Here is a 25,777-nt window from a genome sequence, read left to right on the forward strand (position 1 = left end):
CTGGGCGGTCATTTGGGCAGACACCGAGCTAGCTGCAGTAGTTTTTTTCCATACTCCAGTGGCACCTGGAATGCCAGTGAGACAGAACCGTTCACACCCCTGAAAAGGGGGCTGAAGCCCAAGGAGCCAAGTGGTCTTGCTCAGCAGATTCCATCCCCATGAAGCCCAGCAAGCTAAGATCCACTGGCTTAAAATTCTTGCTGCCAGCACAGCAGTCAGACCTGGGACACTTGAGCTTGGTGTGGGGAGGGATGTCCATCATTACTGAGGCCTGAGTAGGCAGTTTTCCCCTCACAGTGTAAATAAAGCCACCGGGAAGTTTGGACTGGGTGAAGCCCACCGCAGCACCACAAAGTCACTGTAGCCAAACTGCCTCTCTAGATTCCTCCTCTCTGGGCAGGGCATCTCTGAAAGAAAAGCAGCAGCCCCTGTCAGGGGCTTATAGATAAAACTCTTATCTCCCTGGGACAGAAAACCCGAGGCAAGGGGCAGCTGTGGGCACAGCTTCAGCAGACTTAAACATTCCAGCCTGCTAGCTCTGAAGAGAGCAGCAGATCTCCCAGCACAGCATTCGAGCTCTGCTAAGAAACAGACTGCCTCCTCAAGTGGGTCCCTGACTCTTATGCCTCCTGACGGAGAGACACCTCCCAGCAAGGGTCAACAGACACCTCATACAGGAGAGCTCTGGCTGGCATCTGGCAGGTGCCCATCTTGGTGGAAGCTTGCAGAGGAAGGAACAGGCAGCAATCTTTGCTGCTCTGCAGCCTCTGCTGGTGACACTAAGGTAAACAGGGACTGGAGTGGACCTCTAGCAAACTCCAGCAGACCTGCAGAAGAGGGGACTGACTCTTAGAAGGAAAACTAACAAACAGAAAGGAAGAGCATGAACATCAACAAAAAGGAAAACCATGCAAAAACCCCACCCGAAGGTCACCAACAGGGAAGACCAAAGGTAGATAAATCCATGAAGATGAGCAAAAACCAGCACAAAAAGGCTGAAAATTCCAAAAACCAGAATACCTCTTCTCCTCCAAAGGATCACAACTCCTCACCAGCAAGGGAACAAAACTGGATGGAGAATGAGTTTGACTAATTGACAAAAGTAGGCTTCAGAAGGTGGGTAATAACAAACTTCTTTGAGCTAAAGGAGCATGTTCTAACTCAATGCAAGGAAGCTAAGAACCTTGATAAAAGGTTAGAGGAATTGCTAACTAGAATAACCAGTTTAGAGAAGAACATAAATGACCTGATGGACCTGAAAAACACAGCACAAGAACTTCATGAAGCATACACAAGTATCAATAGCTGAATCAATCAAGTAGAAGAGAGGATATCTGAGATTGAAGATCAACTTAATGAAATAAAGTGTGAAGACAAGATTAGAGAAAAAATAAAAGGAATGAAGAAAACCTCCAAGAAATATGGGACTATGTGAAAAGACCAAACTGACGTTTGGTTGGTGTACCTCAAAGTGATGGGGAGAATGGAACCAATTTGGAAAACACTCTTCAGGATATTATCCAGGAGAACTTCCCCAACCTCGCAAGACAGGCCAACACTCAAATTCAGGAAATACAGAGAACACCACAAAGATATTCCTTGACAAAAGCAACCCCAAAATGCATAATTGTCAGATCCACCATCGTTGAAATGAAGAAAAAAATTTAAGGGCAGTGAGAGAGAAGGGTTGGGTTATCTACAAAGGGAAGCCCATCAGACTAACAGTGGACCTCTCTGCAGAAATTCTGCAAGCCAGAAGAGAGTGGGGGCCAATATTCAACATTCTTAAAGAAAAGAATTTTCAACCCAGAATTTCATATCCAGCCAAGCTAAGCTTCATAAGTGAAGTAGAAATAAAATCCTTTACAGACAAGCAAATGCTGAGGGATTTTGTCACCACCAGACCTGCCTTACAAGAGCTCCTGAAGGAAGCACTGAATGTGGAAAGGAAAAACCAGTACAGGCACTGCAAAAACAAACCAAAATGTAAAGACCATTGACATTATGAGGAAACTGCATTAACTAATGGGCAAAATAACCAGCTAGCATAATAATGACAGGAGCAAATTCAAACAACAATATTAACCTTAAATGTAAATGGGCTAAATGCCCCAATTAAAAGACACAGACTGGTAAACTGGATAAAGAGTCAATACCCATCAGTGTGCTGTATTCAGGAGACTTATCTCACATGCAAAGACACACATAGGCTCAAAATAAAGGGATGCAGGAAGATTTACCAAGCAAATGGAAAGCAAAACAAAAACAAACAAACAAACAAAAAACAAAAAAAACCCCAGGGGTTGCAATTCTGGTCTCTGATAAAACAGACTTTAAACCAACAAAGATCAAAAGAGACAAAGAAGACTATTACATAATGGTAAAGGGATCAATTCAACAAGAAGAACTAACTATCCTAAATACATATGCACCAATACAGGAGCACCCAGATTCATAAAGCAAGTTCATGGAGACCTACAAAAAGACCTAGACTGCCACAAAATAATAGTGGAAGACTTTAACACCCCACTGTCAATATTAGACAGATCAACAAGACAGAAAATTAACATGGATATTCAGGACTTGAACTCAGCTTTGGACCAAGCATACCTAATAGACGTCTACAGAACTCTCCATCCCAAATCAACAGAATATACATTCTTCTTAGCACCACACAGTACTTATTCTAAAACTGACCCCACAATTAGAGGGAAAACACTCTTCAGCACATGCAAAAGAAAGGAAATCATAACAAACACACTCTCAGACCACAGTGCAATCAAATTAGAACTCAGGATTAATAAACTCACTCAAAACCGCACAACTTCATGGAAACTGAACAACCTGCTCCTGAACGACTACTGGGTAAGTAATGAAATTAAGGCAGAAATAAATAAGTTCTTTGAAAACAATGAGAACAAAGACACAATGTGCCAGAATCTCTGGGACACAGCTAAAGCAGTATTTAAAGGGAAATTTATAGCACTAAATGCCCACAGGAGAAAGGGGGAAAGATCTAAAATCGACACCCTAACATCACAATTAAAAGAACTAGAGAAGCAAGAGCAAAAAAATTCAAAAGCAAGCAGAAGATGAGAAATAACTAAGATCAGAGCAGAATTGAAAGAGATAAAGACATGAAAAACCCTTAAAAAAATAAATGAATCCAGGAGATGGTTTTTTGAAAAGATTAACAAAACAGATAGACTGCTAGCCAGACTAATGAAGGAGAAAAGAGAGAAGAATCAAATAGAAACAATAAAAAAATGATAAAGGGGAGATCACCACTGATCCCACAGAAATACAAACTACCATCAGAGAATACTACAAACACCTCTACAAATAAACTAGCAAATAAACTAGAATACCTAGAAGAAATGGATAAATACCTGGACACATACACCCTCCCAAGACTAAACTAGGAAGAAGTCGAATCCCCGAATAGACCAATAACAAGTTCTAAAACTGTGGTAGTAATTAATAGCCTACCAACCAAAAAAAAAAAAAAAAAAAAAAAAAAAAAAAGCCCAGGACCAGACACAGATTCACAGCCGTATTCTACCAGAGGTACAAAGAGGAGCTGGTACCATTCCTTCTGAAACTATTCCAAACAATAGAAAAAGAAGGGCTCCTCTCTAACTCATTTTATCAGATCAGTATCATCCTGATACCAAAACCTGGCAGAGACACAACAAAACAAGCAAATTTCAGGCCAATATCCCTGACGAACATTGACACAAAAATCCTCAATAAAATACTTGCAAACCGAATCCAGCAGCACATCAAAAAGCTTACCCACCATGATCAAGTCGGTTTCATCCCTGGGATGCAAGGCTGGTTCAACATATGCAAATCAATAAATCTAATCCATCACACAAACAGAACCAATAACAAAAACCACATGATCATCTCAATAGATGCAGAAAACGCCTTCGATAAAATTCAACACCCCTTCATGCTAAAAACACTCAATAAACTAGGTATTGATGAAACATATCTCAAAATAATAAGAGCTATTTATGCCAAACCCACAGCCAATATCATACTGAATGGACAAAAGCTGGAAGCATTCCCTTTCAAAACTGGCACAAGACAAGGATGCCCTCTCTCACCACTCCTATTCAACATAGTATTGGAAGGTCTGGCCAGGGCAATCAGGCAAGAGAAAGAAATAAAGCGTATTCCAACAGGAAAAGAAGAAGTCAAATTGTCTCTCTTTGCAGACGACATGATTGTATATTTAGAAAACCTCATTGTCTCAGCACAAAAACTCCTTAAGCTGATAGTCAACTTCAGCAAAATCTCAGGATACAAAATCAATATACAAAAATCACAAGCATTCTTATATACCAATAATAAGCAAATAGAGAGCCAAATCATGAGTGAACTCCCATTCACAATTGCTACTAAGAGAGTAAAGTACCTAGGAATACAGCTAACAAGGGATGTGAAGGACCTCTTCAAGAAAAACTACAAACCACTGCTCAAGGAAATAAGAGAGGACACAAACAAATGGAAAAACCTTCCATGCTCATGGATAGGAAGAATCAATATCATGAAAATCACCATAGGGCCCAAAGTAATTTATAGATTCAATGTTATTCCCATCAAACTACCATTGACCTCCTTCACAGAATTAGAAAAAACTACTTTAAATTTCATATGGAACCAAAAAAGAGCCCATATAGCCCAGACAATCCTAAGCAAAAAAAACCAAAAAAACAACAAACCAAAAAAAAACAAAGCTGGAGGCATCATGCTACCTGACTTCAAACTATACTACAAGGCTACAGTAACCCAAACAGCATGGTATTGGTACCAAAACAGACATATAGACCAATGGAACAGAACAGAGGCCTCAGAAGTAACACCACACATCTACAACTATATGATCTTTCACAAACCTGACAAAAACAAGCAACGGGGAAAGGATTCCCTATTTAATAAATGGTGTTGGGAAAACTGGCAGAAAACTGAAACTGGACCCCTTTCCTTACAACTTATACAAAAATTAACTCAATATGGATTAAAGATTTAGATTTAAACATAACACCTAAAACCATAAAAACCCTAGAAGAAAACCTTGGGAATACCATTCAGGCCATAGGCATGGGCAAATATTTCATGACTAAAACACCAAAAGCAATGGCAACAAAAGCAAAATTGACAAATGGGATCTAATTAAACTAAAGAGCTTCTGCACAGCAAAGGAAACTATCATCTGAGTGAACAGGCAACCTACAGAATGGGAGAAATTTTTGCAATCTATCCATCTGACAAAGGGCTAATATCCAGAATCTACAAGGAACTTAAATTTACAAGAAAAAAAACAAAACACTCCATCAGAAAGTGGGCAAAGGATATGAACAGATATTTTCAAAAGAAGGCATGTATGTGGCCAAAAAACATGAAAAAAGGCTCATCATCACGGGTCATTAGAGAAATGCCAATCAGAACCACAATAAGATATCATCTCATGCCAGTTAGAATGGCAATTGTTAAAAAGTCAGGAGACAACAGATGCTGGAGAGGATATGGAGAAATAGAAATGCTTTTACACTGTTGGTGGGAGTGTAAATTAGTTCAACCACTGTGGAAGACAGTGTGGCGATTCCTCAAGGATCTAGAAATAGAAAAATCATTTGACCCAGCAATCCCATTACTGGGTATATACCCAAAGGATTATTGTTGCAGGAAGTCAGGGACCCCAAACAGAGGGACCGGCTGAAGCCATGACAGAAGAACGTGGATTGTGAAGATTTTATAGACATTGATTAGTTCCCCAAATTAATACTTTCATAATTTCTTATGCCTGTCTTTACTGCAATCTCTAAACATAAATTGTAAAGATTTCATGGACACTTATCACTTCCCCAATCAATACCCTTGTGATTTCCTATGCCTGTCTTTGCTTTAATCTCTTAATCCTGTCAGCCGAGAAGGATGTATGTCGCCTCAGGACCGTGTAATAATTGCATTAACTGCACAAATTGTACAGCATGTGTGTTTGAGCAATATGAAATCTGAGCACCTTGAAAAAAGAACAGGATAACAGCAATTGTTCAGGGAATAAGAGAGATAACCTTAAACTCTGACCACTGGTGAGCCGGGCAGAACAGAGCCATATTTCTCTTCTTTCAAAAGCAAATGGGAGAAATATCGCTGAATTCTTTTTCTCAGAATGGAATATCCCTGAGAAAGAGAATGCACACCTAGGGGTAGGTCTCTGAACTGGCCCCCCCGGGGCATACCTGTCTCTTATGGTCGAATCTGCAGAGGTGAAATAGACTCCAGTCTCCCGTAGCACTCCCAGGCTTATTAGGAAGAGGAAATTCCCGCCTAATAAATTTTGGTCAGACCGGTTGATCTCAAAACCCTGTCTCCTGATAAGATGTTATCAATGACAATGGTGCCCGAAACTTCATTAGCAATTTTAATTTCTCCTCGGTCCTGTGGTCCTGTGATCTCACCCTGCCTCCACTTGCCTTGTGATATTCTATTACCCTGTTAAGTACTTGATATGTCTGTCACCCACACCTATTCACACACTCCCTCCCCTTTTGAAAACCCCTAATAAAAACTTGCTGGTTTTTGTGGCTTGTGGGGCATCACGGATCCTACCAACGTGTGATGTCTCCCCCGGATGCCAAGCTTTAAAATTTCTCTCTTTTGTACTCTGTCCCTTTATTTCTCAAGTCAGCCAATGCTTAGGAAAATAGAAAAGAACCTACGTGATTTTCGGGGCAGGTCCCCCGAAAGATTATAAATCATTCTATGATAAAGACACATGCACACGTATGTTTATTGCAGCACTGTTCACAATAGCAAAGACTTGGAACCAATCCAAATGCCCATCAATGTTAGACTGGATAAAGAAAATGTGGCACATATACACCATGGAATACTACGTAGCCATATAAAAGAATGAGTTCACGTCCTTTGCAGGGACATGGATGAAGCTGGAAACCATCATTCTCAGCAAACTAACACAGGAACAGAAAACCAAACACCGCATGTTCTCACTCATAAGTGGGAATTGAACAATGAGAACACATGGACACAGGGAGGGGAACATCACACAGCGGGGCATGTCAGGGGGTGGAAGGCAAGGGGAGGGATAGCATTAGGAAATACCTAATGTGGATGATGGGTTGATAGGTGCAGCAAACCACCATGGCACATGTATACCTACGTAACAAAGCTGCATGTTCTGCACATGTATCCCAGAACTTAAAGTATATAAAAAAATTCTTCCAATCATAATAATGTCCCCATCAAAAATTAGTTTTTTTATTTCATAATTTAATTAAGATAATTAAGGCTTGAATAATTAGTGCATTCTCAGAGATTTGGCTGACAAAAAAATTAGTATCTACAAAAAGCAATTTAACAACATTATTCAATTTTGATAATGGTTCCACAGACAAAGTAGACTGGCACAGAAGTGATATTAATTTACTGGATTAAAAACTTCTTATGGTCAGGAGCAAACACTCAATAGATCACTGTTAGAGAATAAACACTTGGTATTAAGGAAGCACTTAAAAAAGGGTGGAACTTCTTTAGCACTAGGTGTTATGCTAAATGCATGTGGTGCCACTGAAGACTTATGAAAATGTACAAGCCTGAGAAAAGGAAAAAGATTGGGGAAAAAGTAAAGAACAAGACATATAGAAATATAAGAGAGCTCAAAAAAGGAGATAAGGAGGGTATATGTTGATAATTATACTAATTATCTTACTATTAACATTATCTCAATTCTGGACCCTTCAGAATTTATAACTGAAGCATCCATTTATTTGAAGTTAATAGCAATCACTATCAAATCTCACCTTGTTTTTGTCTCCCACATTTCTATCTTTACAATCTGATGTGTCTGAGAATTTAAAAATATTGTCTTAATATTACAAGTATTTTCGTCATCACAAAAGCAATATTTGTTTATCAGAAATGTTTGAGAGCATGAAAAGTAAAATTAAAACCAAAGAATACCAATAATCTCTACCCATTCAGAACTACCCAACATTAGCACCTTGATGTATATTCTTCCAGGTCCTTTTCTTTGTATCTATGCATATATAAGATTATCTGTCCAAATTTGGGATGATAGCATAGAGTATATTTTAACCTCTTTTCACAAAGGAATATATGATGAAGGTTTTCGTGTCAATAGACAAACGTCTGTATTGGTACTCTGCTCTCCTAGAATGTATGAATAAATTAACAGCACCTCATCACACTTCCAGTGGTATATAATAAGTATGTCTATTTTGTTGCAGTCTCAAATAAGGTATCTTTTCATATCATGCCTATATCATGAAATATACATATAAATATATAATAAGTTACAATAAATTCATATCTATACCTGCTATATGTGTGTCTCTGTGTGGCACGTAGGCACAAAACTGTTCTCAAGTAGCATTCATTTATATTTCTTTTATATTACTGTTGTGAATTTTTTCACAAGTTTATTGACCATTTTTATTTCTTCATTTGTAAATTATCTGTGTCCATATATCCTTAGGCAATTTGTATAGTGGAGATTTGACATTTTCTTACTTACTTTAAAGTGTTCTCTTTTTTTATGTCTTCTTTTAAAATTATTTTTTAGAGACAAGCTCTCACTCTGTTGTATATCCTGGAGTGCAGTGGCATGATCATAGACAGCTCACTGTAGCCTCGAACTCCCAGACTCAAGGAATCCTCCCACCTTGGCCTCCCAAGTAACTAGGACTACAGGCACCATACCTGGCTAATTTTATTTTAATTTTTGCAGAGACAAGGTCTTGCTTATGTTGCCCAGGCTGGTCTTGAACTCCTGGGCTTAAGTGATCCTCCCACTTCAGCCTCCCAAAGTGTTGGGATTACAGGTGTGAGTCACTGAGCCTAATATTCTCTTACTGACCTGAAAGTATTCCTTAAATATTAAGAACATTATACACCTTTATCTTCTATACTAATGTAACTATTCCTCATTCTTGCATTTATTTTTAAACTCTATTTATAATTTACAGAAAATTATTTTCTTTGTTACCATTTCTCATTTTTTGTTATGGATTCTATAAAGAAATAATACATAACTTTTGCTGTTTTGTTGGCTCATGTCATCAATAAGAATAAGCAAAGTAACCATCACATTCAGGTAAGAGTCTAAAACCAGTACCACTAAAATGTCAGCGTGCATATGAGCTGGCATGATTGTTAAAAAGTGCTAGAAATAAAAATGATTAAAATTTAGTTGTGATTCAGTATGTCTGGAGCGGGGTGCAAAATTCTGCATTCTTAACACATGCCCCTGATAATTCTGAAGTGGTGAGAACTTGTATTATTAAGTTATTTCGAACTTGTATTATTAAGTTAAAATAAAACCATTCTACTTCCTACTAGGTTTCTGTCTCATTTAAATAAATTTTCTATTTTGTTCTATACAATCAGTATTTCTAAAATTTACCTAAAAATTTCAAGGAGTTCCTGCTAGTTATATTGTGTATAAAATCAAACTAAAGAAAGACCCCATTCTCTTTCCCAAGGCACTAGTGTAATGTCTCAGGAAATAGATAAATAAATTCTTGATAAAATCTATTATGATCTTCTAATTTAGAGAGGGTGGGGCAAAATGAGACCACAAAGAGCAAGCAAATGAAACTCCAAGCCAAAATCCTGGGAGTTGAGAATTTTCTTCTTTCCCCTGGCTTTACTAATGATGACTGGTATTCATTCCAATACAGGATCACTTGTCTGAAGTGGCAAGGGTACACTGTACACATCAACCAGAGGCCAGACTAAACATAAAACTAGACACAGAAAAGCTGAGACCTGGAGCAATGGTTTAATAAGCAAAGAATATGCAGAAATGACATTCTCCTACTCATTCTGCCCGTGACCTCTTGAGGACTGACCATGTGCTATGGGTTGAATGGTGTTGCCCCCAAATTCGTATGTTGAATCCCTAATCCCAGTACCTCAGAATGTGACATATTTGGAGACAGAGTATTTAAAGAAGTAATTAAGTTGAATGAGGTCATTAGAGTGGGCCCTAATCCAATATGACTGGTCCTTTTAAGAAGAGGAAATTGTCTGGGTGCAGTGGCTCACGTCTGTAATCCCAGCACTTTGGGAGGCTGAGGTGGGTGGATCACAAGGTCTGGAGTTTAAGACCAGCCTGGCCAAGATGGTGAAACCCCGTCTCTACTAAATATACAAAAATTAGTCAGGCGTGGTGGTGGGCGCCTGTAATCCCAGCTACTCAGGAGGCTGAGGCAGAGAATTGCTTGAACCCAGGAGGCAGATGTTGCAGTGAGCTGAGATCATGCCACTGCACTCCAGCCTGGGCAACAGAGCGAGACTCGATCTCAAAAAAAAAAAAAAAAAAAAAAAAAGAAGAGGAAATTAGGATACAGACATACACAGAAGAAAAACTGTATGAAGACACCAGAGGAAGATGGACATCTATAAGTCAAAGACACAAACCACAGAAGAAACCAACCCTACCAACACATTGATCTTGGACTTCCAGCCCCCAGAACTGTGAGAAAATAAATTTCTGTCGGTTAAGCCACCTAGTCTATGGCACTTTGTTACAATAAAACCCTAAAAAAAGAATATCCCATATAACACATGAAAAGGTTCTTTAAGACATAATAATGTCCAAACAAGCATGAAGGGAACACAAGGAACATCTACTCAAATTATTTTTAGTCAAATAGCAAGCCTCAATATTAGTCATATACAAGAAAAATAGACATAAAATCAACATAATTTCTATGAAAAGATTTGGCAACAGCAAAAAAAGAAGGAATTAAACATGACATACTCTAAAGAAAATTTACTTCAGGTAACAAGTAAACTTTATATAGCAACTGCTTCACAATTAAAGAAAATGTGGACTGTGAAATAATAGATGAAAAATGAGATGAAAATATAAACACAAACACCCTACCTAATTTAATACTTAGTATTATTAACTTAAAGAATAAGAGTATTTTCCATCTTAACAAAATCAAAATGGCCATTATTTTAAAGTCAAAAAAACAATAGATGTTGGCACCATGTGGTAAAAAGGGAAAACTTATACATTGTTATTGAGAATGTAAATTAGTACATCATCTATGGAAAACAATATGGCGATTTCTCAAAGAACAAAAAGTAGATCTACTATTCAATCCAGCAATCCCACCACTGGGTGTCTACCCAAAGGAAAAGAAGCCATTATATCAAAAAGACACCTGCACATGTATGTTTATCACAGCACAGTCCACAATTGTGAAGATATGAAATCAACCTCAAGTGCCCATCAACCAATGAGTGGATAAAGAAAATTTTCACGTGTATATCGTAGTATACCACTCAGCCATAAGAAAGGATAAAACAATGTCCTTTGCAGCAACTTGGATGAAACTGGAGGCTATTAACCTAAATGAAATAATTTAGAATAATTTAGGAATGGAAGACCAAATACTGCATATTTTCTTTTTTTTTTTTATTATACTTTAAGTTTTAGGGTACATGTGAACTTATAGGTGGGAGCTAAGCTATGGGTACATAGGAGTATACAAAGCAGCACAATGGACACTGGAGACTCAGATGGGAGGAGGGTAGGAGGTAGGTAAAGGATAAAAAATTACCTATTGGGTACAATGTTTTTCAGGTGATGGGTACACTAAAAGCTCAGAGTTCACCATTATATAATTCATCCGTGTAACCAAAAACCACTTGTACCCTTAAGGCTATTAAAATAAAAAATAAAAATAAAAAAAGAATATTTTTTAGCCAAATACTTCTGTGTACTTGTGTTTTGGTGTCTTAGTTCCTTAAATTTCCTTTAGTTGAAAGCTGCAGAAACTTAAAAGCAGTCAGGCAAGTGTATCTTTATGGCAAGTGAAGACTGTCTTATTTACTGGCAGCTAATTCCGTTTCTATTTTCATTACTATCCAGTACATGTAGGTATGATAAAAGAGGAAAACATTTATAATTTGTATTTAAAGGGGATTTACTTTTATTAAAATTTGCTAGGTTATTCTGGGTAAGAAACTAAGTAATATTTTCAAGCAGTTTCTATATTTTTATTATTAAGTGTAAAACTATGCAGAGATTCAAAAAAGCAATGAAGATTAAAAATTAGTCCTACAGGAACATTTTGACTAAAATCAGTTTTCCATATGTGAAACTGCCACTACATAAAAACACCATTACATTTTAAACGAACTCATAGACTCAGTCATAATTAAGTTTTCCTTCCTGTCTTCTCAGAAAAGCAGCAGTGAAAGAATAAATACAAAAAACAAAATGTCAGAATGAATAAAATAAGAACATTATGAGTGGCAACTCAGTTGATTCCAAATATTTTTCTATTCTTCACACACATTATGAGTTAAAGACCATAAAAATTTAGATTAGGATGTTTTACAGGTTACAATATTACTAACATATTTTGAACTCCAAGAGCTCAAACGGAGAAAGTAATATGTTGGAGCATTTCTATCTATTTTAAGCAACAGAAAAGTTAATCCAGAATCTTAAACAACTTCTATTTTTATCCTGAAAAGTACTGTATTGCTAACGGAATACAGTTGATATGTGTAGCCCAAAAGTCAATAAAATTAAGGGCAAATTGAGTCAAAGATGAAAACATATTTTGCTTAATAAATGCAACACACCTTGTTCAGTTTTTGGAAAAAAATACTTGCCCCAAAATTAATTATTCTGATTAACCAAATAATATGTAATTATTTCTTTGCTTAGAAATGTCAAATACTATATAACATTAGAAGAATAGCAGAATAGAATATTGTTGCTACTGTGAATGAGTTAATTTTTAACTGGTTATTACAAGTACATAGAAAAGCTATTAAGTTTTGAATATTTGTTTTATAAGCAGCCACTTTACTGAGTGCTATAATTTGACCACAGTACTTTTTAGTTGGTTTTCTTGGGTTTCAGTAATAAACATATTACCTATAAATAATGATAATTTTCTCTTTTCCTGTCAGTTATATCTCCTTTGTTTTATTGTCTTATTACACAGGCTAGAATTTTCTGAATAATAAAAAAGAAAACAGCAGTGATAACGGGTGTCCTGTCTTTTAAAATAATGCCTCTAATATATCACCATTAATTATGATGTAGCTAATGGTTTGAATAGATTTCAAACATTATTTCAACATTAAAATATTCTGCAAGATTTTACTTGCCAGTATTTTATAAAGAACTTTTGCTTCTACATCTATGTTCACGTGAGGTAACATTTACCAAGTGCTTTCAAAATGCCAGTCACAATTTTAAGCATTCTAAATGTATTAAACCATGACAGCTCTATGAGCTAAGTACTCATTTTACATGAGCAAAACACAGAAACACCACTAGTAAGTGGTGAAACTGGGAGCATGGGTAAATATGAGACTAATTAGCAATTTCTTGTTATGTGCTATTTTTTTTTAACCAGGTTTGGATATCAAGGTTATGCTGTTTTTAAAAACTGAAATGTTAAGCTGTCAATTTTAATATGCTCTGGGACAGTTTATATAGCATAGGAACTATATTTCCTTAAAAGCTTGATGATCAAATCCTTAATCTTATCTGAGCTTAAAACTTAATTCTGCTTAATTAACAATAAAATTTACATCTATTTTCCTTTTTGTCTGTTTGCCTCATATTTTTATTTATTCTGTGGATGGACTCTGGTGACAGTTGACAAGCATTCAACCAGTTTGAATAAGGGCCTAATCCTTTTATCTAGTAGCTTAGCGACCATAACCTAGAGTCACTGGGTGAAGGCTGGCCATGCCAGAAAGACTAACCATGTGATCTGGGGTAGGGCCTTTGCGTCATACAGTATCGGTCAACCTGGAGACTGAGTTCAACCACCTGGGCAATCAATCAATCAATCAATCACGACTAGGTAATAGACCCCAGTAAAACTCTGAACAGTGGGACACATGTTGATATTTCATATCCATACTGGGAGGGTAACATGTCCTGATTTTATAGGAAAATGGACACTTCACATTTGGGACTCTTCTAGACTCTTCCCCATGCATCTCTTCTTTTGTGAGATTTTAATGTGTATCTTTCGCCCATAATACTCTGTAACTGTAAGTACAATAGCTTTCAGTGAGTTTTTTGAGTCTTAGCAAATTATCAAGCCTGAAGTTGGTTTTGGGAAGCTCTTCAACTTGCAACTGATGTCAGAAATAAGGGCAGTCTTGAAGAGAACGTATATCTGTAAATGTTGTAGTTTAACTCTGGGTACAGCTAAACTACCTTTTATAAAGGGAACAAATAATTTACTCTCCTTTTAGAACAAGAACTCTAATTGATCATTTACTACTATACATTTTTACAATTAAATTCCCAAAATATGATTTATTTAAAAAGACAAGTTATAAGAAGATAACAGTAATACAGAGTTTAAGACTAAGAATGAGGCAGGAGAATAGGGTCTGGAGGCGGGGAATCTAAGGCCGTTTTGCACTGACTTCCTAGAACAAAATTGAAAGGAAAATCCTAACTTTCTACGCCTAAGTACAAAATGACCAGAGGCTACTCCCTTTGCAAACCCCTAGCTTTTCTGCTGGCAGATGAGAAATTGAAAGTACCTCTGATTGGCTGGTTTTTGCAACCAATCAGACGTTTGCATAGGAGTGTAACTTTGTAACTTCACATTAGCCTCTGATTGGTTGCTGTCCCCAACCAATCACACTGACTGTGGGCCAAGTCTTCATTTGCATAGAAGGGCAGCTTTGTAACTTCACTTTAGCCTCAGATTGGTTGCTTTCCACAACCAATCAGATGTTTGCTAGGAGTGTGACCTTTGTAACTTCACTTCAGCCTCTGACTGGTTGCTTTCTGCAACCAATCAGACTGATTGCAGGCCACCACTTCATTTAAATGGGGTGAACACTAATTGGCCAATGGGAAACCTCTAGTGGGTATTTGGACCTGAGAAGATTCTGTATCCAGGTCCCCGAGCGGCTACTCGGGCCTGCTCCCACCCTGTGGAGTATGCTTTCATTTTCATTAAATCTCTGCTTTTCTTGCTTTATTCTTTCCTTGCATTGTGTGCTTTGTCCAATTCTTTGTTCACCAGTAACAAGAGGATATAATAATTGTCAGAGAATTGGTTTGCTAAATGCCTTCAAAAGCCTTTACCAAAGAAAGCAATTAATACATACTGCAACTAGTTACATGTGTATCTCCTCTTCTAGATTCAGAGCATCCTGCTGGCAAAATCTTCTTACTCCGATATTATCTAGGCTTTGCTTAGGCTTTGATAGATAGCAGATATTCAATACTTTTTAAAAATCTGTTTATTGATACATAAATTTGTATATTTTTATGGGGTACATGTGATACTTGGTTACATGCATGGAACGTGTAATGATCCAGTCAGGGTATTTAGGGAGTCCATCATCCTGAGTATTATTTCTTTTCTTTTCTTTTTTTTTGAGACATAGTTTTGCTGTTGTTGCCCAGGCTGGAGTGCAATGTCATGATCTCAGCTCACTGCAACCTCTACCCCTGGGTTCAAGCGATTCTCCTGCCTCAGCCTCCCGAGTAGCTGGGATTACAGGCATGCACCACCATCCCCAACTAATTTTGTATTTTTAGTAGACAGGTTTTCTCTATGTTGCTCAGGCTGGTCTCAAACTCCCAACCTCAGGTGATCCGCCCGCCTTGGCCTCCCAAAGTTCTGGGATTACAGGCGTGAGCCACCGCCCCCAGCCACCTTGCGTATCATTTCTATGTGTTGGTAGCATTTCAACTCTTCTAGCTATTTTGAAATATACAATACAGTGTTGGTAACTGTAGTCACCCTACTCTGCTATCAAACATTAGAACTTATTCCTTCAATTGACATATTTGTACCCATTAACCAACCTCTATTCATCCTCCCACCCTCTACCCTGACATACACACACCCTTCCCAGCCTCTGGCAACTATCATTCTACTCTCTACCTCCATGAGATCAACTTTTTTAGCCCAGGTGTGAGAACATGGGATATTTGTCTTTCTGTGCCTGGTTTATTTCACTTAACATAATGAGTAGGTACTCAATGTTGGTCTAATTCAATTAAATCTACCAAATGCAATTTGAGGAGTTTCAGAAAGGTCTCTCAAAGACCTTTGTCACTCTCAAAGTGACAAAGGTATTCTCCGGTGACCTGTCAAAGAGTTAAAAGTTCACCATTCACTTAATTTTCTGCCCTTAATATTCCTGAAAGTCGAATGGCAGTAAGCAAAATCTCTACAAATAATACACAGCATTTTAACCGTAGATTCATTTAGATAATCAGATTATTTTCTAATTATCAGCTAAAAATTTTGAAATGTAGTATGAACCAGACATGTCTTAATAAAAAGAGAGGAAAAAAAAGCTAGATCTACAGCTGGGTAAAGTAAGAAATTTCGTGAAGGATAGGTGGATGGGTTCTGCAGGCTGAGGAAGTAAGATACTGGATAGAAATGTAATAACATAAAAGCAATGAATACCAAAACAGGAAAGAAACATACACTAAACAGAGATAATGTGGAAAATTCAAGACAACCATCAATTTGGCTATTTTAAGACCTACTTTCATGAAATCAATTCTTTCATATAATACAATCTCTCTCATGAAATCAATTCTTTCATATAATATAATCTATCAATGCAAGAGTCCTAGCGTTACAGTTTCACTAGTGCACAGCTTTTTTTTTAATGTCCACATTATACAAACAATCTCAATAAATGGCCAAGGTTTAAAACTGTTTAAAACTTCACTGTTATCCCAGTGAAGCAGGAGGATTGTTTGATACCAGGAGTTCCAAACCAGCCTGAGCAACATACATAGCAAGACCCCGTCTAAAAAGAAAAAAAAAAAAAAAAAAAAAAAAAGGTTAAAAAAAAATTAGATTGGTGTGGTGGTGCACACCTGGAATCCCAGCTACTCGAAAGGCTGAGGCAGGAGGACCACTTGGGCTCAGGAGTTTAAGGCTGCAAGAAGCTATGATAGTGCCATGGCACTACAGCCTGGGTGGCAGTGCAACATCCTATCTCTTAAAAAAAAAAGAGGCAAATTCTAACATTTTTGCATGTCTGTTTTGTCATTATATATTCCTCCTCATTTCTCCACAGAATTTTTAAGATATACTATATATTTTTGTGATTTTTAAAATTTGATTTCAATGTAAACAAAAAATTAGCCAGCTGTGGTGGCATGTAACTGTAGTCCCAGCTACTTGGGAGGCTGAGGTGGGAGAATCACATGAGCATGAGAGAGTGAAGCTGCAGTGAGCCATGATCATGACAGTGCACTCTAGCCTGGGCAACGGCAGTGAGACCCTGTCTTAAAGAAAATAAAAAAATAGGCCGGGTACGGTGGCTTACGCCTGTAATCCCAGCACTTTGGGAGGGCGAGGTGGACGGATCACAGAGTCAGGAGATCGAGACCATCCTGGCTAACACGGTGAAACCCCCTCTTTACTAGAAATACAAAAAATTAGCCGAGCATGGTGGCATGTGCCTGTAGTCCCAGCTACTCGGGAGGCTGAGGCAGGAGAATCGCTTGAACCCGGGAGGCGGAGGTTGCATTGAGCAGAGATCAGCCACTACACTCCAGCCTGGGTGACAGAGCAAGACTCTGTCTCAAAAAATAAAAAATAAAAAATAAAAAATACATAAATAAACTGTTTTATTTCAATGCAACTTATCACAGAACAATTTTTAAAATAAGAAATATATTTATTTTGTTTTAATTTAAATTTTTTAGAGCAGGGTCTCACTCTGTAGCCCAGGTTGTAGTCCAATTGCGTGATCATGGCTCACTGCATCCTGAATCTCCTGAGTTCAAGCAATCCTCCTACCTCCTAGCCTCCTGAGTAGCTAGGACTGTAGGTACACACCACCTCTCCTGGCTTAAAGAGGAACTGTTAATGTTCAATGTATACACACAATTTTAGGACAATTGTTTAAAGAGGCCAGCTTTGATAATTTTTAAGCCATTTCTATTGGTATTAGAAAGGAAAATGCCAGATAAGCAATGTATTTTTATCAAAATGTATCCTTTGATAAAGGTTAAGTGAGCATTCATGCACAGATCAAGTTAAATATTGTAACTTTCTATGTGTAGGTTAAAAACATAACTGTTTAAGTCACTATCGTAAATATATTTTTGCATGAGCAAAAAGTTATATATTACTTATAGATCAAAAGTTATATCTTCAATTGTTTTAGAAGGAGACAAAGAAAATAAACATAATGCATGTATGTATTTGCGTCAAGGTCTTATTTGATGATATATCTGTTTGGGACCTAGGTCTGAAATTTGTAAATAACTTTTTAAAAGTTCATCCTTAACTGACTATTATCTTTCATTTCTATTTCAGAGAATTTGATGTTTAACTTCTAGTATCTAGTTAGCTAGTTAATCCTAAATATTAGCAGTAAACGAAGAGCAAAAAAAAAAGTAGTACTTAACATCTGACTTTAAGATTCTAAAATATAAAGTCATGAATGAGAAAAGTTAAACTCCAAATGATCTACTTTAGGTTCAATATGGTTTTTAAAACAAGAATATTTCAGACTGATTAAATTTAATAAATCCCATGGGATTAGTTCCTATATAATAAAAAATTTTTTTTAAACTATTGTCTTAAAGTAAAACATATACTCTATAGAATAATGGTGTAAATATATATCAAAGCAACATAAGGCACTAGGGAAGCAGATAAAAGATTAATCACGTTATAAAGATGGGAAAAGGAGAACAGGAGAAGTAATTTTCTTACAACAGTAAAGGGCAGATTTGGAGAGAGAAAGAGAACCAGACAAAAAAGAATGAATTTCATCAAGTTCCTGGAATAAGTTCAAAATGCAAGAATTGATGCCATTTTTAAAGGTACATAGCTGCCTTATAGACGTAAATTATTTACCTCATTTTCGGTTCCCACATCCAGAATGACAGGCAGACATTCTTGAGGATTCATCCCTCCGCAAGCTGTATATAGAGCCAATTTACCCACAGGGATGCCCATTCCATTACAGCCAAGGTCTCCCAAGCCAAGAATACGCTCTCCATCAGTCACCACAATGGCCTAGAAGAAAAAGAAAAATTACCTATTAACAAGTTTTCACAAATCCTGAGACACAATTTCTGACTCTATTTCTGAAGTTACTACTAGTGAAATATTAAGCTGTTAAAAAACATAAATTGAATATATATGAAAAAGATTTTATGAATTGTAATTGTGGAAGAAGAGGGTGAAGAAATGAACTTGATTTATAAATATGCTTACTTAGGTTATTGAAAGAAGAAGGGCAAGTGTGTACATAAAGATTCAAACATACCAAATAACTTAAGTTTTCAGTCAAGAGGAGCAAGTGGGTAAAGTATAGGGAAATAAGAGCTCAGACTGGGAACCAAAAGAAATGTAGGGTGGTTTTGGGCAAGAGTGTCCTTTTAGTAAAGTACTGCATAGTTACTGAAGAGATTGAGAAGGTTATACCTCTGCCCTAAATGCTCTGATCTTTAGTTTATGTATCCTGGCACTATCCTCCTATTTTTAAAACAATCTGACCCATTCTCCTTAACTTCTATAATCACTTGATATCTTTGAAACATGTCCAGTAGAGTCTGCTACTTCTCTTACCTGAAAATTTTCCACTAGACTTAATGAATTTTGTCTCTCCTTCCTTCCTTCCTTCCTTCCTTCTTTCTTTTATCTTTCTTTTTTTTTTCTTTTTTCTGAGACGGAGTCTTGCTCTGTCGCCCAGGCTGGAGTGCAGTGGCACAATCTCAGCTCACTGCAACCTCTGCCTTCCAGGTTCAGGCAATTCTCCTGTCTCAGCCTCCTGAGTAGCTGGGATTACAGGCGCCCGCCACCACGCACAGCTAATTTTTGTATTTTTAGTAGAGACAGGGTTTCACCATGTTGGCCAGGCTGGTCTCAAACTCCTGACCTCGTGATCCACCCGTCTTAGCCTTCCAAAGTGCTGGGATTACAGGCATGAGCCACCACCGTGCCCAGCCTGTTTAGTTTATTTCTAATTAACTTGAATATTTATGAAGCATATACTTTAATCATGTGGAGATTTTAATTCTATGTAATTTGATATCATTATTGAACATCTTTGTGATTCATGTCAGTTATATGAATTTAAACAAAACCAATCTTATGAAACACAATTTGTTAGATAGTCTACAAACTGCTACAATCATCATATTCAGAGAAACGTGGGAATATGTCAGTTATTTGGCCTTGGGTGAATTTAAGCTTCTGTTTCTTATTGGTAAATTGGGAGTAACAAAGGTACTTTTCAGAGTAGCTGTATAAAATTAGGAACCAGGCATTTTTGCTTACCACTGTACATCAGCACCTAGTACAGCATTTGGCACACAGTAAACAATCAATAAATGTTAGTAAATTGAATAAAACTATGATTACATAAAATGAAATCATGATATATAAAGAACTTACCACAGTACCTGGTACATTACAAATTCTTAAAAATTTATAGCTATTATTACTATTATTTCACCAGAGCTAATTATAAAGTTATAGCATTTTAGCTGTAAAGAGAAATCTAAAGTATATTCCGTCTATTCCTCTTATTTTATAAATTAGTTAACTGAAAAATCAGAGAACTGAAATAATTTGCCTAAAGTGATTTACTTGGTTAATATCAAAGAACCAGAAACTCACATATGTTAATTCCTAGTACAGTGCTCTTTTCACCATACCACATTGCAGAATATATTTTAAAATATACTTCTAAGATATTTTATTTAATTTCCTGTTCACCTATATTATTCAGCTCTTGAAAAACTGTCTTAAAAGCAAATACATTTGGGAGGTAGGTGAAAATCATTTTTGCATATTCTACACATTTGTCTTTGGAAGATTTTCCATGTCAAATAGCAATGGATCAATATGTGATGCTCTTTTGGAGGAAGCAATCCGATACTACTGGGTTAACTTAGCCCTGATTTAAGGTAAAAAAGATAAATACTGCAGATAACTATAACTTTGTTTTTTAAATTAAATTAAGGCCAAATTTTCAAAGTCCTAATACTTCTAATGTTTATTTAACAGACAGTTTTATTTATTGTGTTACCACAAATAGAGGTACTTTTACATATCATTGATAATATATACTTTTATGAATGTGATCTTTACATAGGTAAAGTCCAGTTGGCCTGCCTATACTTACAAATATTTTTAATGATATGTTTTATAAGGAGAGTAATATTGTCATTTAGCTTAGTTAGCTTAGTCATTTAGCTTAGCTTAGTTATGACCTGAATAATAATTTATAAAATGCTTTCCAGATTTCATCAAAAGTGCTTAAACACAGAGAGTTGTTATTTGGTTTCAAAATTCTGAAAAAGGGATTTCAAGTGGCATACCTTTTCACTTATTTTTGACAGCTTATCTATGTTAAACTAAATATATGTCTTGAACATTTAAAAAAAAAAAAAAAGCGGGCCAGTTGCAGTAGCTCACGCTTATAATCCCAGCACACTTTGGGAGGCCGAGGTGGGCGGATCACCTGAGGTCAGGAGTTTGAGACCAGCCTGACCAACATGGCAAAACCCCGTTTCTACTAAAAATACAAAAATTAGCTGGGCATGGTGGCAAGTAGCCTCCCAGCTACTCGGGAGGCTGAGGCAGAAGAATTGCTTGAACTTGGGAGGCGGAGGTTGCAGTGAGCAGAGATCGCACCATTGCATTCCAGCCTGGGCAACAAGAGCAAAACTCTGTCTCAAAAAAAAAAAAAAAAAAAAAAGAAGTGCATTATTTCTTATTTCTTCATAACTTTTATTCCCTAAGTTCTTCTCTCAGAGCTATTTATATTATTTAATTATATACATATACATGAACATTTAGATATGTAGTAGTTTGAGAAGTTTTTAAAATATGTTTTGAGACATTTGATATTTATGCTTTATTACAACGTACATTTATAGCATTAATTCATAAATACTTCCATATAAAAGACTAAATTTTAACAGTAAAAGAATTCTCTCAAAGAAAAAAAATTTTGTCACTTACGTAGTTTATCACTAAATTAATATTCTCTTGCTTTTTTTAACCTACTTTATCTCCTGCTTCAGAAAAATGAAGCAGTTGGATGTTTTCTGTACAATAATTAAGTCACAACTGCAGGATTAATATCAGTAAGACAACTACAATTCTATCAGTGATGTCTGTTTTACAGAAATTAAATCTTCACCCCACTATACAAATTATCTAGGCATTACCTGAATAGAAACTTCTGTATGAAATACGCAGATTTCTTCTGAACACACAAAGATACTCTCCATGTGTCCTGTCTTCATCCCTTCATTTAATTTCCCAAGGCCCATCCTCTTGTAGCCTACCTAAATGCAGAACCTTTGCATCTTTTCCTGCTTTCTTAAAACTATTCTAAAATCTGTTTCCAGTGAACCTTCTTCAAATATTACTTATATAAAGTAATTTCCTTGTTAAATATGACATTCTATTTTTTCAAATCTAAATCTCTTCCTGAATTTCAAAACCTTTTATAATAATTTGATTACCCCTTAAACAATCTTAATTCCACTATATTCCAATATTAACACTCAGCTTTAGTCAGGCCAGTGAATTTCCTTATTGTCTAAAAACACCCCATTCTCTTACTGAACTTGATACCTACATTCACCTGTTCCCTTCTTAGAATAGTATGTTCTTCCCTTTCTAACTATCAAAGGCTGGATTTAAGTTCCGACTTTGCTAGAAAAGTTTTCTTAACTATTCCAGCCTTCTCTAAATAATGTTCTCCTCAGAATGAATCAATAAGGCACTTATAATACCACACATTTTGATTATATTTTGCCTAATAATTGCCTTTATTTCATGGATACTTTCAAGTATATAGTAGAGACCATATAAGATACACTTATCTTTCTTCAGCATTCTTTTACAATCAATAGCTGCCATTTACTAAGTACCTACTATGTGCCAGGCACTATGCTAAGATTTTTAAATAAAACAGGGCATAGTTAGGGATAAGAACATCAGTAAAGGCCCAATCTTAAGAGTCCAAAGGATAAAAGTAGCCTATGAATAAAGTTAAAGATGCAGAGATCAGCTAGTTGGAAGAACAAGAAACATGGTGTGATAGCTTACTGCCTAGCTGTTATGATTACAGGGATATTGACTAGAACTCTCTACTGCAGAACTATTTCCTCTATTGACTTGTTAATTCTTGTTTATTTGTTTTTCTCTGAGACAGGGTCTCACTCTGTTGCCCAGGCTAGAGTGTAGTGGTGTGATCATAGTACATTGCAGAATTGAACTCCTGAGCTCAAGTGATCCTCCCACTTCAGCCTCCCAAGTAGCTGGGTGCATGCCAAGTAGCTGGGACTACAGGCATGCACCACCATTCCAGCTAATTTTTAAATTTTTTCTAGAAATGGAGTCTCACTATGTTGCCCAGGCTGGTCTCAAACTCCTGAGCTCAAGCAATCCTCCCACCCACCTCAGCCTCCCAAAGTGTTGGGATCACAGGCCTGAGCCACCACTTCTGGCCAACTTGTTGATTCCTTAAATTTTCTTTAGATTCCTGATTAAAAGTAAACATCCTTAGGTGATCAGACATTTATGCTTTATACAATTAAGATGTTTCTTAGGGTAGTTTCTAAGACCAGAATCTGTGGATAACATGGTCTTGTTGATAGCAGAAAAGCTGAGGAAGCAACTTAGGTGGAGAAAGCAAAAAAAAAAAAAAAAAAAAAAAAAAAATTGAGGACACTGGAAATAATAAAAACCATTTTAATTTACAAGTTTTCCTAGCATGAGCCCTAGAGAACCAAATTAATCAATTACAGCCACAATGTCTCAAATAGGAAAGATCACCCAGGCATGGTAGCTCACACCTATAGTTTCAATACTTTGGGAAGCTCAGGCAGGAGGACTGCGTGAGGTCAGGAGTTCAAGACCAGACTGAGCAACATAGTGGGACTTTGTCTCTAAAAAATTAAAATAATTTTAAAAAGATCATTAACGGACTTACATTCAGAAGTTATAGCTGAAGTGCCTTTGTACCACCAAAAGGCATTGATTTATTCCATCCTGGTACTAAAAGATACCACAAAGTTGCTAGGCACTCAACAGAAAAGAAAGAGGGAACCAAAGGGAGAACAAACACTTCTCACCTCCCTTAGACAAGGAAGATGGCATAGCCCTGTGTCTAAGAACAGGGATTCAGAGGCCAGCTCTGGGGCCTGCATGCAGTTCCCACCACTATCTTAAGCTACTTTGTAACCCATCTGTGCCTTTCTTTCCTCAATCAATTATTATTATTATAAGAGTTAATCCATGTAAAAAGTCTCATTCAGAATGCTACCAAATGTCAGGTACTATTATTACTTTTATTTTCATTAGCTCACTTACAGAGGTAAGTCAAATGAACTACTTAAAGTCATAATGATAAAAGAAATGAATTAACAGACTTTTTTTCTTGCCTACTTGGATTCCTCTAAGTGGATAATTAAACACAACAAATAGAATTTACGGGTTTGCTTAAAGAAATTCAGATGCTATAACATATTCAACATTTATCATTACTTAGAATGGAGGTACTAAGAAATTAGATAGAAATAATAGGAAAACTTAGTATCTAAATGGCATCAGAATAAAATTAACCCACTATGTAAAAATCAAAGGGACATAAATTAGGTGATATTCACTAGAAAAGCTAATGAATGCTACCTATTATCATGAGAATTGTCAGTATATTTTAAACTGTTTTATGGGGCAGAAAAAAGAAAAAATTTGCTATAGTGGAAAAACATGATAATTTACCTTGATGACATCTTCTGGCCATGCGTTGAGAACTGAAGCAATATGCCCTCGATCGTGGATACTAATAAAGAGACCTCTGCAGAAAAAAAAAAAAAAAAAGGAGTAGTTTACATTTACTTCAGGCCTGTCAAACTATCATGAATATCTTAAAATTTTTTTCAAACAAGAATTTAATTTATCTCAATTTTTATCAAACTAGTGGACATTATTTCCTTAAACAAATAAGGGGCAGGAATTCTTATAAGTAAGGGAGAAATTACTTGAAATAATATATTGACATCTACAATAAAGGGAGATTTGTTCTCTTAGATATTTTAAAATATTTTTAAATTAATAAACATTCACTATTTTTATGCACAGAGAATTTAGATACCATTATCAGTTCCACTCACAAATTCATTTAGAATCTGTCATGATATAATATATACAAAAGCACTTTGAAAAGCAACATGAAGCATCTGTAAACAGGTATTTCCAATGTATATTCCACCTAATCCATTTTCGACATGAAGATGAGAACATGTGTTAGAGATGGCTGAAGTGACTGACTAATGCTGAGCAGTTCTTTCATGTGGAGCTCACTTGATTTCTTTGATTTGTGATCTTAGTTGCCGTTTACAACTCTGTTATTTACTCTCAAGTCTTTAACACTGCTTGCCCCTCCCATTTCCTACAAAATCTTAACAAGTAACTTCACAAATTAAAATAATAGAATTTGAAATATGTAAATGCCTTATCCTCATTTAAAAGTTTTGCTCTAGTATTGTTAAATATAACTCACATACAGAGAACCACATACAGCTTAATGAATTGTTATAAGACAACCACCTTTCTACATAATATTCATTTAAACAGAATCTTGCCAGCTACCCAAAACCCATCCCCAGGCTTTCTCCCGAAGACTCTTCCCTTCTAAGTGTAACCACTATCCTCACTTTTATGGTATCACATCCTTTATAGTTAATTTA

At 36.4% G+C, this 25,777-nt stretch overlaps 1 protein-coding gene across 2 annotated transcripts in view; it reads right to left on the bottom strand.

The window, feature by feature from the left end:
- The window catches only part of ME1 (malic enzyme 1), a 226,597-nt gene that overhangs the window by 117,949 nt on the left and 82,871 nt on the right, over positions 1 to 25,777 (bottom strand). For both annotated transcript variants that reach the window (XM_054492838.2, XM_054492839.2), the window contains exons 4-5: positions 24,810 to 24,885; positions 18,915 to 19,076 (exon numbers count right to left, since the gene is read on the bottom strand). In XM_054492838.2, the coding sequence (XP_054348813.1) occupies positions 18,915 to 19,076; positions 24,810 to 24,885 (238 nt within the window). The remainder of the gene's footprint in view (positions 1 to 18,914; positions 19,077 to 24,809; positions 24,886 to 25,777) is intronic.

Source organism: Pongo pygmaeus, chromosome 5 (genome assembly GCF_028885625.2).
Source record: "Pongo pygmaeus isolate AG05252 chromosome 5, NHGRI_mPonPyg2-v2.0_pri, whole genome shotgun sequence".
In the NCBI taxonomy this organism is placed as follows: domain Eukaryota; kingdom Metazoa; phylum Chordata; class Mammalia; order Primates; family Hominidae; genus Pongo; species Pongo pygmaeus.